At 31.6% G+C, this 14,680-nt stretch overlaps 2 protein-coding genes across 3 annotated transcripts; one reads left to right on the plus strand and one right to left on the minus strand.

Annotated features, from left to right (window-relative positions):
- Positions 1–464: 464 nt before the first annotated feature.
- LOC118044952 (uncharacterized) lies at positions 465–3,634 on the minus strand. The gene is made up of 4 exons (XM_035053421.2): positions 2,518–3,634; positions 1,338–1,747; positions 929–998; positions 465–838 (listed from the first exon to the last, which is right to left on the minus strand). Exons 1-4 carry the CDS (start codon positions 3,294–3,296, stop codon positions 775–777), a joined length of 1,323 nt encoding a protein of 440 aa, XP_034909312.1. The 5' UTR covers positions 3,297–3,634; the 3' UTR covers positions 465–774.
- A 7,570-nt stretch (positions 3,635–11,204) lies between these two features.
- On the plus strand, positions 11,205–14,192 carry LOC118044951 (uncharacterized). 2 transcript variants are annotated; one of them, XM_035053420.2, is made up of 5 exons: positions 11,205–11,345; positions 11,775–12,056; positions 12,534–13,018; positions 13,096–13,327; positions 13,573–14,192. In XM_035053420.2, exons 2-5 carry the CDS (start codon positions 11,801–11,803, stop codon positions 14,043–14,045), a joined length of 1,446 nt encoding a protein of 481 aa, XP_034909311.1. In that variant the 5' UTR covers positions 11,205–11,345; positions 11,775–11,800; the 3' UTR covers positions 14,046–14,192. The 2 variants fall into 2 exon arrangements, with proteins under 2 accessions (XP_034909311.1, XP_034909309.1); XM_035053418.2 differs by having other exon boundaries at positions 11,796–12,056.
- Positions 14,193–14,680: the final 488 nt, after the last annotated feature.

Consider the following 14,680-nt stretch of genomic DNA (forward strand, 5'->3'; position numbering starts at 1 on the left):
TAAAGTTTTCTGGCTTTTAATTATTTGATAATCTTTAATGATTAAGGATGAAAACCCTCTTATTTAATATTGATCCAATGTTTTTTTTTAATCGTTGAGCTATATTGATCCAAGGTTGTAAAAGATAGAGAAGATAAAGGAACAAGATCACATGAAGAAGGGGTATGGGTGAAGAAAGCAACAGCAGCTGCAGCGGGTTCTCCATCATAGATCCCATCTGCCGAAGTTTAAGATTTCTTATACTGAAATATTTACAAGAATTGAGAAGCATTTGTAGTGCAAATCTGACATGCAAATCTCTGGAAGAAATTGAAGTATGTGATTGTCCGAAACTGGTATGCTTGACAATGGCAAGCCATCTCCGCCCCTTTCTCTTAAAGAATGATTATACATCCTGTTTGCATGAGTAGTGATCATTTTTTTCAAGATGGGAAAGATCAGGAATCAGAGCAAACAAACATCCATCCAGAAGCAAGAACATTAATAAATCCACCAATAACTCAGAGGTAGTATCTCAATTCTCAGGTGTAATACATTGAGGCAGATCCCGATAATTTATGAGGTTGCCAAAACAGAATGAGCCAATTATTTCCGTAGTACAGAAAAAGATCCTGCGAGCTAATAATGTACATGGGTGTCATTCAACAAACATATACTAATAATACAAAGCTGAGTCAAAGCCGGAAATATTCCCTCAAACTAAAACAATGAAGTAGCATCTATGGCTCAGGGTGAAATAACATGATTCTGAACTCTCGTATACTAGCTGATAGTTCATCTGTGACGGAATTTGGGCCTAACAGTGATCACGCCTGGCCTCGTCTCATCAAATCGATATCTGTTAAAAAAGTGTACTAGAATGTGATTTTTTTTCCTTTCTAATGTATGAACAACAGATAGGAAAGAAGGAGATGAGGGAATCTCTAACCCGTTATCATTGAGGAAACTTTTCACAGCTGTTGGGAGTGCAGCTTGCCCCCTGCTATGGTTGCCTACACCTGTAGTGGAATAGAAGAAAATAAGTACTGATGTCTAGTATATTGTTGGGTGAACGTCTACATGATCTGCCTAAGACAGTGTTACAAAACAAGCCCTTTGATATGCATGCGAGCTTGTTATGTGATTTAAGGGCCAATGGTTAATAATTATCATATTATAACACATTAAACAGTAAGGGGTCATCAATAACAAAGGATGAATCTGAATATTGACCAGATGTTGTTACTTGATACAGTATACAATTGTCTTAAACTGGACTGAAGTGGATTTAAAGCAATTACTGATAGTTTTTAAAGTTCAAATGAACAGAAACATCCATTAATATTCAGTGAGGGAACCTGTTATGACTTGTAACGATGTTGGCCTCTGTCTGAATATTGCCTGCTGCTTATCCAAGTTCTCTGCATCTACAGTACTAAAGGCATCAAATGGTGAAGAATGTACAATCCCATTCTTTGTCTTTATTCTACATGGAGAAGTTGACCTATTGTTTGGAAACAGGGTCTCAATTTTTAGCAGGTGTTCTTGCAAGGCTTGACCAGCCTCTGCTGCATGAAGACCGTGCAAGTCTAATTTCCATGGATCATTGTCACTATTTCGTATGCTTAAAATTTCCTTGGCTGCCTTAGCATTGAGTTGTTCAGCAGCCGACCATTTCTCTCGAGCTCTCAATGAGTGCTGCTGAGCAGAAAAATGATCCCTTCTTAAAAAGGCATTAGTGGCAGCCCTGGAATGCTGAGATGCTAACCTGTTCAATGGAAGGTTTTGAGAATTCCCAAAATCTAATGTGACCATAACAAAATCAAATAATACATATTTATCATAGGCAATTCCAGACCATGAGTTGAGAAATACTATTTTCTAAAACATTATAAAGACCAAGAATATGCCAACAGATAAAGGAATGTATTTCATATATTAGTATAACTCAATATAACAAGAACTGGCATGGCTTCAAAACAAAATGCTCATCATACCTTCAAAATACCAGAAACTCTATCTCTATAATTCCAGTATTTTGACACAGCTTACAAAATAGCTATCAAAGTAGAAACCCTATCTCCCTCCCCCTTTTCCTATGTGACTTTTGACAACGAGACATCCTTTAATTACAAACATGACATCCTTTCAATAAAAAATTTGAGACTTTCAGGTGTTGCCATTCTTAAAGTTCAATACATCATCATAACAAAAGCAAATCCTCCCAAACCAAAGCATTTCAAGATAAATGCTTTACCTTTATGACTCTGAAATCATAATCATGGGAACAATAACGAGGTAATATCAATATGCGCACTTAAATGATGAAGAGAATAAGGTGATGTAACCCAGACAACATAAAGTCGAGCTACATAGCCCCATAGGTTCTAGCTCGGTTGTCTTCAATTGACAAGTATAATAACAACGCTGTTTGATACCTACAGCCTAGCAGTGCCTAACAAAGCATTCAATGAAATTCATTTAAAAAGATGTATATCATCCTACTCAGGAACACGCAGAGGGATTGCAAACACTTACCTCATCATTCTCAAAGCATTCTTTCGATGACTCAAGTAAACATCATCCTCTTCCCATTCAGGCTCAACGGGTATAGACTTTAAGTGCCCCAAGATCAGTTTCATGTTCGCAGCAGCATCGGCTGAAGAGGAAACACCTACATCCTCCCTCAAATCTATGCTGTAATTATCATTGTTATGATCATTATCTTTTAGAGCATCCTCAAGGGTCGAGCTCAAATCAGCAATATCATCAGCAAGACTCTTATTAAAACCAGAGTTAAATTTTGCTCCCTCATCCTCGTCAAAGTCAGCATTAGAAACCATCCCATTCAACAAAACACAAGCCTTTTCAGCATCATTATCCACACTGGCCATGACATCCTCAATCAAGCTAAAATCAGCCCAGCCATGAATCTCTTTCAGCCTCTGCAAATCCAATAAAACATTCCCACCATTCTTCTCCTCAATAACCTTATCGGAATCCCTATAACCAGCAGAAAAATCAGCAACTTTGGCGGTCAAATTATTAACATTCTGTGTCTTCAAAGCAGGAAAACCAGCAGAAGCAGGAGGTTTGAGCACAGAAGAGAAAGACTTTGAAGATAAACCACCAACATCATTATTCCTCCTCAAACCACCAGTAACTGGCAGGTCCCCAATAGCTGGAAAAGGATCCTTACCATCAACTTCACCATCTTTCTGCCTCTGTTTCAAGTCAAAGGCAGCCCACCCAGAGGACTTGACTCTCCTAGATTTATTATTCATAAAAGAAGTAGAATTGCTTGTATATGTATTCATAAATTAACAAGTTTTGAATCAAGAACAACCAAAAGTGATGAAAGTACCTCGTTTTTCCTTATGGGGTATCAGAAATACGAAAAAAGAAGAAAAATTGGCTATCCAGGAAGGTTGTTAAAGAAGGTCAAGCAATCAAAGGGTGAAAAAAATGGTGAAGAAATAGAAGAAGACTCCAAATTTATTGATGTAACAGTCAAATCCAAAGAAACCCTTGTGCTGCTGCTGCTTGTGATTATCATAATATCCATAAATCTGGGTCTTCGTGTTGGGGGTTTTCTGAGACAGGGAGAGGAGGAGGTGTTTTCGTGACGAAGGAAGAGGTAAAGAGAGACGGCTCAAATAATAATTTATATTGAGTAAATTATAAATTAGTTCTTTAGTCTTAAGAAATTAAACAGTCCCTTTAGTTTTATAATTACTTAATAATCCTTTGACTAATGTCATTTTAGAGAGTATTTAAACCCGTTTGTTTTTTTATTTTTAAAAGTATTTTTTTAAAAAAAAAAGTTACTTTTTTTCTTTGTTTAAAATTATTTTTTATATATATATATTATTTTGATATATTAATATTGAAAATAAATTTTAAAAAATAAAAAAAATTATTTCAAAATATTTTCAAACAAAAAATACTTTAAAAAATAGTTGTTACCACAATACAAAACAAACTCTTAAAAGTATGGTAGTAGCTTCTAGTTTTGAATGTTTTTTAAAAATATATTTTGATATATTGATATTAAAAATTAAAAAAAAGCTATTTGATATATTTTTAAGTAAAAAAAAATTAAAAATATCTTGCATCACAATATTAAACAACTCACTTAGTATTTAAATAGTACTTAGTTAATATCTTAAGAAAAAAAATCAACAGAGATAAAGAAGACATGTCTTATATATATTTTATTTAAAAAAATAAAAATTCATCTCAAAATTATTTTAAATACATATTTATTTTAAGTTTTGATTTATATTTACTTCAACTAAACACGTTTAAATCCCTTTTGTATATGCCTTTTTTCTTATAAAATTATTAAAACACACCTTTTGTTTAAAAATATCTTCTTTTCTCTTACAAATTTTCATATTATTTACTTGTTTTTTCATTTTTTTTTCTATTTTTAAAATCAGAAAAAAATGAAATGGAAGAAAAGGATCGGAAGCACAATAATAAGGATCAAATATATCGTTTTTGAACTCATAAGGACTAAATAGATATTTGTAATAAACTATAGGGACTATGTTTTATAATTAAGTCATTTTTATTTGTGTGTCTGAGGAGCAGGCAGACACCAAGGAAAGGTCAAACCTATCACTTGTCGGCGGGCCTTTCTCATATATCACAATTATTATTTTCCTTTTTGTTTTGTTTAAATTTAATTACTTGGGATATTATCTGACCAATTTCCTTTTATTAAATTAAACCTATCTATATTTTAGATTTATTTTTAAATTTTTTTTATTACTTTCTAATTTATTTATTATTGTTTTGTGTTAGATATTCTCATCCTGATAAGAAAATAGATGAAAACAATTGAGAAATATATCAAGATATGCATGAATGTCTCCTCGTTAAATTCCAATTCACATCACCTTGCAATCTCTTGTGTGATATTTCTAATTTTAAGTAATTACGAAATTAATCAACAGTATCTTCTCCTTTTCTTGAATAGGAAAACTGAAGAAAACGAATTAGACAAATAAAATTTTGATTTTATGATTTAAAAATTTTAAATTTAAAAATAGATTTTCATATTTGTTTGGTTATTTAAAGAAAGAAATTAATAAATTATCTTAAATATTGGTGTAGATATAATTTTAAAAACATGAAATTAAATAAATACATGTGTATGAATATTTAATTTTCTTAAAATATGTTAGTGAGTATAATTTTTATGTAAAATATTCTTACAAAATAATTAAACAATCATCTGATTTTTTTTCCTTAGATTTTATATGTGGTGACTTCATTTATTTATAAAATCAAACCAAAATTTATATTTTATAAGAACACAATTTTAGATATAAATTATGAGATATTGTGACTTAATGCTTTAAAAAATATATTTAATTTGTTTTCAAAGTGTTGTTAAAGAATTTTTATGAAGTTTTTAGGCTCATCTAACAAAACTTCATTCTCTATAAACTTCAAGTATACATGAAGGAAGGTTTAGAGATTTTGATTGTAAGCTTCAAGTGCATATGAAGGAGACTTAAGAGATTTTGATAGAGCTTCTTTTTTTGAAGATAGATTTTATATCTCCAATATTTTTTTTTTTTTTTATGATAAAGCTCTTTATTCATAGAGATTTGTAGAGGTTCTTAAGCCCTTTTTTAATGTCACGTGTTATTATTTAATAGTTAGTTTTTATTTATGAGATTTTTAATTTATAACAAGATATCCTAAATATTTTATCCCGTGTGTCAATCTTTTACTGATAAAAAAAATATATGAAGGCTTATTTATTTTTCAATTTATTTATTTTTATTTTTATTTTATTAATTATTTCATGTAAAAATAATACATGAAGAAATTTAATTGATAGGAAACTTTATTGTTTCTACAATTGGTTTCAAAATTTGAGCCCTAAAAATAATGATAGTAATGATGAAGAAGAAGAAAAATAAATAAATAAAAAACCTTATCTTTTTAATTACTAAATGAATTACTTAATACTATGTTTTGCAGTGCGGAATTAAAGTTTGTATGAATGAATCAACTTTTATTTTTTTCATTATTTATTTTTAATTTTTAGAGAATGAGAATTATATAGTATCATAAACAGATCTTGTATGTTCAAGTGAATGTATTCGTGATTTTTTTTGTTTTGAAAAGTACTAAAACAAATAAATCGTATCATATTTTTACAGATTCTCTTCCTCTTTGGCAGTCTAATAGATTTTGGTTGCTGGCTTGCCTTGCTCTCATAAACTCCATAAGACTTGCACTATACAGTGGCTTGAGAGGAATTTGACATGCTGCCCCTGTCGCTTCAAGTTCCCAATCTATTATATTTTGGTTTTGTCCTAGTTTTTTCTAATTTAAACCCTGTTTGTTCTTATTTTTTAAAAGTACTTGTAAAAAAAGTTAAATTTTTTATTTTTTTATTTTAAATTAATATATTTTTTAGTGTTTTCAAATAATTTGATGCACTAATTAATATCAAAAATAATTTTTAAAAAATAAAAAAATATATATATTATTTTGATGTATTTCTAAGTGAAAAACATTTTGTAAAACAACCGCACCCATACTCTCAAACAGGTCCTTAATTTTTCTTCGGCAAGAAGATTTATGTTGATTGTAGGATTTAAGTTTGGTGTATCTAGTAGATTAAACTATGTAAATGGTTTTTTTTTTTTTAATGTTGATTAAAAATAATTATATAAAAAAAAAACCATTAACTAAAACGACTTTGTTTTTGATAGATAAAAAAAATTCTAGGTTAAACAACAAGAGCCTAGATCATCAATTTGTCTCATCAAACACTTCCACAGTAGCGATTTTCACTCTATGTTTATATGATACCATGAGAGAGTTGGTTTTTGTCGATAAGAAGCAGAATTCAATGTTTTTTTTTTTTTCCTTCGTTTTGGTTCTGAATAGATTCTTAGACTTCAATCAAATATTCTCTAATTGTCTTGCAAAATGCCTTTAATTGGCCTGCTAATAAATTAATTAGCATACATGCATGCACTAGCTTAGTTCTCCCCCATATATATAAAAGATCACCAATTATTATGTACAATTTTCTGTACGGTTGGGGGATTAATGTACCCATTATGCATCATCTTCAGCTTTTATTCAGAAAGTTAAATGATACTTGTCATTGTAATTTTAGATACAAATTAAGGTGAATTGTGATAATAAAATCTACATAGATATGATATATAATTAAAAGGAACATGAGAAATGTTTTAATATTTTCACTTTGTTTTTTTTATTTATTATTTGCAAACTCGTTGGCATGTGTTTCACATGTCCTAGTGAGTAGATGATATTTATGCCATTAATAAGTCACATGATATGTTTTTTAATGATCAAATCTAGTTATTCACCATCTAAATAGATGTATAGATAGGTTTTATTCAATATGGTGCAACACATGTACACATATTATAGTTGAATTGTGATCGATGATTGATTTTTAGTATTTTTCATCCTTCGTCTAGATTCATTTTTTTTCAAGCTTACCCACCTTACCTTCATTTAATGTTATTTTAAAGTTCATATCATTAGTTATGAACTTGATATGTTGATTCAGTATTTGATTAATTTAAAATTTCAATCGGTTTAGATTGAAAAACATTTACCTAATCTATTTTGATAAAAAAAATCCAAGTTGATATAAAATCTAATCAACCTAAATAAAATCCAAATTAACCCATATTGGTTTTTATATCTATCATCTAAACATTTCTAAACGGAGGGCATATTATATCAACCAAATCCACACAAATATAACTTTGGTGTTCGACATTTTATTTAATATGTATTTGGATGGGAGATAATTTTAGTTATTTTTTGGAACCCACATAAAAAGCATTTGTTTTTAGCTTTTGAAGGTTTAATTTATACTTAAAATGTGTTGTATCTTTTAAAACAAAACTAAAGCTATCTCCTATTCAAACATTTATTGTTTTGTCAAATATTTGTTACATCCCATCATTCTTCTTCACTTAATTTTATCAACATTCACTCAATGATCGATATCGCTTGTTCTTATTTTTGGGGTAATGCCTCTAATAATTGTACATCACTATCTTCGTTGTTGCATCCAAGTTGCTTCTTCTTTCTTTCTTCTTTTTCTTGCTTTTAATCATTGTTAGTTAAATTGAAAAGTACGTAGTTGTTGTTTATTTAGAACAACTACTTTTAAATCATAAACTGTACAAATAAAACGTTTTTGATTAATCTGTAACAAAAAAAATGGTATAGAAAAAACATAGTTTTAAGACCCGATCTAGTTCAAGACCCGGGTTTCGGGTTTTGACCGGGTCAGTTTTTTTTTTTTTTTTAAAAAAAATCAAAATGACGTCGTTTTAACAAAAAAAAAAAAGTCAACGAGTTTGCAACCGGAGTCTTACTAGATCATCGGGTCACATCGGGTTTTTTATTCTTTTATTTTTTTTCAATTTAACCTTGTTCTAGTCTCAGAAACGGTTGGATCCCGAATCAATTTGCTGGGCTGAATTTCAATACTATAAAAAAGGCATATTTTCATATTAGGTTAAACTTTTTCTTGATGAACCAATATCCAAGACATCATAATTATAGCAATCAATCACTGCAATTATCAAAAGTTTTGGGAATTTATCATAATAGAACTATCTTTTTCCCAGTCTAATAGGTTTAGCTATGCTATGTTTTAATTGCAATTCACTTTATTATTTGAAATTCAAATCTTAAAAAATTATTGGGAATTAATCTTTTATAAATTTAAAGTTTGGACATGAATAATTTATTAAAAATAAATAAAAAATGCAATATTAGAAACTAGGATCATGCACTTTCACTGTTAAAAGATATATATAATAATAATAGTTGTGTACATGAACTATTATTTTTGTTAATAAATTATTTTAATTTAAAAATTTAAATTGTTAAACAAGATTTAAAAAATAGTTTTGTATAAATTTATAATTAAGTTATGCTAAATCTTTTTTTAATTTGATTTAAAGAATGGAAATATTAAGAATAGACTTTGTGTCTACTTCATTACGAAGTTCTTAATATCATTTAAAATATTAATTTAGTATAAAATCTTATCTATAAAATCAATTAATAATGATTTTATATTATTTTTTTATGGGATATTTAAAAGTGTAGTAGCGATTGTTTTTTAAAATATTTTTTACTTAAAAATATATCATTAATTTTTTTTTTTTTTTTTTTGAAATTAGTACATCTAAATATAAAAAAGATAAAAAAAATTATTAATTGAAAAACAAATAAATCTTTTAAAAGAACGTGTATCATGACATTAGCGTCTCTTCCACGGATTTTCTATTATATTACCTCTCACTTTCATGCTCTCATTGAAAAAGGACATAAAGTGTGGACAATAATTTTTAATTGTCCACATGAAAACAATTAGCGATATAAATAGAGGACAAAGGCCACCCACACAATAGCACTACAAAGCCCGAAAAAGATTAAGAAATATGAAACCATTATCAATTTTTAGAACCCTCTCCATGGGGATTCCGGCGAGGCTATCAGCTTCTCCGGCAGTCGCTCCTTTGCCTATCATAACCCCATTTTACCTGCACCACCTCACGGCAGAGTTAGTAACCCTTTCACCACCAACTGTTTCTGATCAGCATTGGCTATGTCATGCCCTTGATGCATCAATCAACACCCAGAAGAAAGCACTGGAGTCACTCAAAAGCACCACTATTGGCGATGTCTTGTATCGACAAGAATCAAGTCGAAAATCCATTGAGGAATATCTCGACGATGGCAGCATCAAATTGCTTGATTCATGCAATGAAGTGCTGGAGAAGATACAAGTTATTCAAGAATTTGTGAAGTCATTAAAGGTAGTTTCACATTTGCTTCATCAAGGAAAATGTGAGCCCAGTCCAATAACTTCAGCTAGGGCAAGAAACATGTTAGAAGAGACATGCAATGTTATGGCAAGAAGGATGAGTGAGGACATGAAAAATCACAAGTCCAGATCAGGCTGGAGCAGCTTGAAGAAATTATCGAGTAGAAAAAAGCTAGCCCACTACGGTTCAGCAAACAATCAGGACATGGGAGAATTAGGTGAGATCTTGAAAGCTTCCATGGATGTGGCATCAATGGTGTTTCAAGTTCTTGGACTAGCTCTGTCATCTAAATCATCAAAGCATAGCTTAATAACATCTCAGTATAAGCCAATAATCACTTCTTCTTGGTCATGTTCGTTAAGAGAGCTGCAAAATCAAGTGGAGAAGGAAAACGATCACCAAGAAGGTGAAAAACGCAGCCCAGCCATGCTCTCAGAATTGCAACAGACAATGGCATTGGTAGGGGAACTGAGGAGGAAGAATCATATTGGAGCTAAAAGGCAGAGAGAGGTTGTTGAGGAGTTGGATAGAAGTTGTGGGAAATTAGAGGATGAGATTAGAATTTTAGAGAAAAGAGTGAGGGACTTGTATAGACATTTGGTTTCAATTAGGATGGCTTTATTGGGGATTTTGTCCCGACCCTAAATTTTAGAGGGTAGTCTTTGAAATTATTGGTTTTTTGGATTTTGATGGCCCAAAAATTGATGTATAGACATATACATTTTGATCTGAAATTATTCAGATTATATTCTCCATTTGTATTTTTTATTTTCGAGTGTTTTTTTTAAAATAATTTTTGTTTTAAAATATATGAAAATATTGTTTTTAATTTTTTTTGCATTAAAAATTATCAAAAAATTTAATGTTTTAAAAAGCATTTAAAAACAGTAGCTTAATAAAGATGCCATACACTAAAAAATACACAATTGTTTTTTAATATAGAAGTAAAAAAATCTAATATTAAACTAGTATTTGGAATGCCTTTTTTTTTTTTTTGGAATATTAGGACACAAATAGATTGTGAAAAGAAACAATGTACAAATGTAATTAAACACGGGTTTCTAGCTTTTTATATATCTATTTTATCATATTTATTAAATATAATTTATGAATGATTTTTTGTATTACTCTTAAACATTTTGAGGATATTTAATTAAAAATGAATTTTGAATTAGTCAAGAAAATAAAATATTTATAAAATCAAACTTTATTTTTTAAAGTTTTTTCAAATTATCCCTTTTATCCCTCATTATATCAATTTCTTCAAAACAATATTTCTAAAATTATTTTTTTCACAAAATTTGTAGGAAAAATACAAACTTGGGCTAACAAAATATTTTGCACTTGAGAGAAAGGCTTGGGCTTCTAAATTGGAGTAGGCCTCGAAGAAAAGGGTTTCCCCCCTCTTTATCACCCTTCTGTAAACCCTTGAAATTGCCTTGTCACCTTCTGATTCCCCGATCAAATGCATAAACATACTCATAAATCATAATCACTGTAAAGGTGAGCTCTTTCCCTTCCCTTTGATGTATAATTGCTTAGTTCATGCTCTCCGACTGAAGTACTCGGTTTTTTTCTTTGTTTTATTTATTTTTTGTGATTTTTTAATGCATTGTTGGGTTACTTAGAAGAGGTGTAGAAAGTAAGGATTTTGACATTTTCCCAGTAACAGAAATAGGAAAATAATGGTGGGTTTTATTTTTTGGTTTTCTAACATTTTTTTGTTATCAAATATCATTGTTTGATTGGATGGAATTAGTGAAATGGAATAAAAAATGAGAAAAAAAGGTGTGATCCCTTTTTGTACATAGCACTGTTTGGTTACTTTTTAATTTGCTGAACCTTGTTAGATAAAATTTCTTATATATTTATTTTCTGGATTTGTTGAGGGAATTTGAGCAATTTTTGATTTTGTGTACTGGGAATTAAAAGGGAGGTATTTGTTCATCCTAGTGATTATGGCTTATGTGGATGAGGATGGTTCGTCGGGCTCTGGAGATGATGTCACCATGTTGGATGGACACAACAAGCGTCAATCTGTGACGCCAGGAGGTTCTGGTCGTGGGAAGAGGAGTCGTAAGGCAACCGGTGATGCCATTGTGGATGCTATGCTGGAAATTGCTGCTGCTTCCAAAATGAGGGCGGCTGCTATTATGAAAAATGAGGATCAATTTTCTATCAGCAAATGCATCAAAGTATTGGATGAGATGCAAGGTGTTGATCAACAAATTTACTTTCTTGCCTTGGATTTATTTGAGAAACCCATTGCCAGGGAGATATTTATCGCTCTAAAGAGTGAGAAAAGGTTGCCATGGTTGCAGGGAAAGTGTAGTGCTACCCCTAGTTGAATTAGGTTTGATTGACCACTTTTTATTTTGTATTTTCCTTGGTTACTAATTATGGTTGTGCTATGTACGAACAAAGTACTCTGAAGAAACCCCATACAAAACTAGTTTGACTTCATGATTGATGGCTGTTTTGTCAGTTTAATTTTCTTAAATGATAGATAACTGTGAAGTTACGTTGTTTGGTTAAGTTGGCCACATGATGTGGTCTCTAGGGCTGCTTGCTTGTCTTTGAAGGTCAATAAGCAAAGTAGACATACATTCAAGGGAAATTACTTTTATTTATCTATATATTTAACCTCTTGCATTGTGTTGTATATTCTCCATTTTAATCCAATTTCTACAGATACTTTGGCTAGTATGGAAGACTTCGACTTAGAATTGGACAATATGGAATTAGTTGCGGCCGCTGCTGGCTATTACTATTATAACAGTATAACTCGGCAACCTCGACATAGTTCGTCACCTTATGGAAGTAGTTTTATGTCTGAAGTGCTGGATGGCCCCGATGATGGATGCCGGGAAATGTTTCGGATGGATAAACATGTATTCCACAATCTATGTGGCATTCTCAGACAAAGAGGCATGCTTCGTGATACTGCAGGTGTTATGATAGAGGAGCAGCTGGCTATTTTCTTGAACATTATTGGTCATAACGAGCGTAACAGAGTTATCCAGGAAAGGTTCCAGCATTCAGGTGAAACCATAAGCCGGCATTTCAATAATGTGTTGAAGGCAATCAAGTCACTTTCACGCGAGTTTCTACAGCCACCACCTATCGCCACTCCTCCAGAAATTCTGTCCAGTAATAGATTCTATCCATATTTCAAGGTATATCTCTGCAAAACTATTCTATATCTGTTGTGATGCATTATTTTATGCCACTTACTTGACATCTTTTTGTTCAGGATTGTATTGGTGTCATAGATGGTATGCATGTTCCTGCACACCTTCCAGCCAAGGACCAATCTCGATTTCGTAATAAGAAAGGTGTTTTATCACAAAATGTTTTGGCTGCTTGTACATTTGACTTGCAGTTCATATTTATTTATCCGGGTTGGGAAGGCTCTGCTGCAGATTCTCGTGTATTAAGAGCAGTCCTTGATGATCCAGATCAGAATTTCCCTATCATACCCGAAGGTTCCCTCCCTCTCTTGCTCTCTCTCACACACTCCCTCTCATGCTCACATAACACACAAACTTGCAGTAATTTGTAGCTTTACCCAGAATTGAGGTCTCTCTGTATTCCATGTCTAATTTGTACGCACAAACCATGTTTATCTATAATTGCATTCACGCGCGCGCAAGCCGTCTCTTTCAAACTTGGAACTTCTATTTTCTCTAGCTTTTTTCTTGGGTTACTTACCCACTCCGTTCTTTGACAGGAAAATACTACATAGTTGACACGGGATACTCAAATCTGGAAGGATTTATTGCTCCGTACCCAGGAGTCCGCTATCACCTTCATGAATTTAGAGGTGCCAATCAGCTGCCCAGAAATCCACAGGAACTATTTAATCACCGACATTCTTCCCTTAGAAACACCATTCAGGTGTCTTTCGATGTGCTGAAAACACGATTTCCTATTCTTAAAGTTGCCCCTCAATATGGATTTCATGTCCAAAGGGACATAGTTATTGCTGCATGCGTGTTACATAATTACATCAGGCGCGAAGGGAAAGATGATTGGTTGTTTGCTAATGTTGATGGAGTGGCTGTGGCAGAATTGCCAGATATTGATGACGAGTCTGATATACAGCTGGCTTCTTCCATTCAGGATCACATGGCTTTCTCATTACGAGAATCGATTATGGGGGCAATGTGGAATGACTTCATAAACAAATGGGATCAATGGTGATTGGTGTTGCCTCACTCTCCTAGTCTGTGAAGATGCTGTATAGACTTAGGCAACTAATTTTGACGCTTGATAGGTGTAGTTTTGTTGAGTAATGTAACTTTATTGTGCTGAACTTGTATAAAGTTTGAATGGATAATTTGTTGCTTAGCTTCTGTACCATTTGCATGCAGAAAATGCATTATTATTTGTAGTGAAACAGTTTTAAAATCACAAATCAACTGGCAATTAGAAAAATACAAAAGAACAATTGCAATCATACAAGAGCATAAACATTTTTCCATGTTTGTTTGTTTTCTGAAAATATTTTCCTGCTTCGAATAATATTTTATAATAGGAAAATTAGTCAGAGAAAAATCTTTCCTCCTTCCTCTATACATTTTTATTTTCCTGTTTACTATACATTTTTGTCTATAAATTTCAGTTATATCAGTTGAACTTGTAACGAACTCTCCCGCGTTTTCCCTGAACTATCTTTCTCTCTAAAAACCATGGCTCTCCCCCCCTCCTTCCTCTCTCTCTGTGACTGCACTTTACTTTTCTCTTCATGGTGTCTAAATCCTCCAAATGTTCACGCAATCTTGAAAGGTAATGTTTGGTACAATAGCCATTCGAACATGTTCGATTGGATTTTTAAT

The sequence above is a fragment of the Populus alba genome, chromosome 19 (assembly GCF_005239225.2).
Source record: "Populus alba chromosome 19, ASM523922v2, whole genome shotgun sequence".
Lineage (NCBI taxonomy): Eukaryota > Viridiplantae > Streptophyta > Magnoliopsida > Malpighiales > Salicaceae > Populus > Populus alba.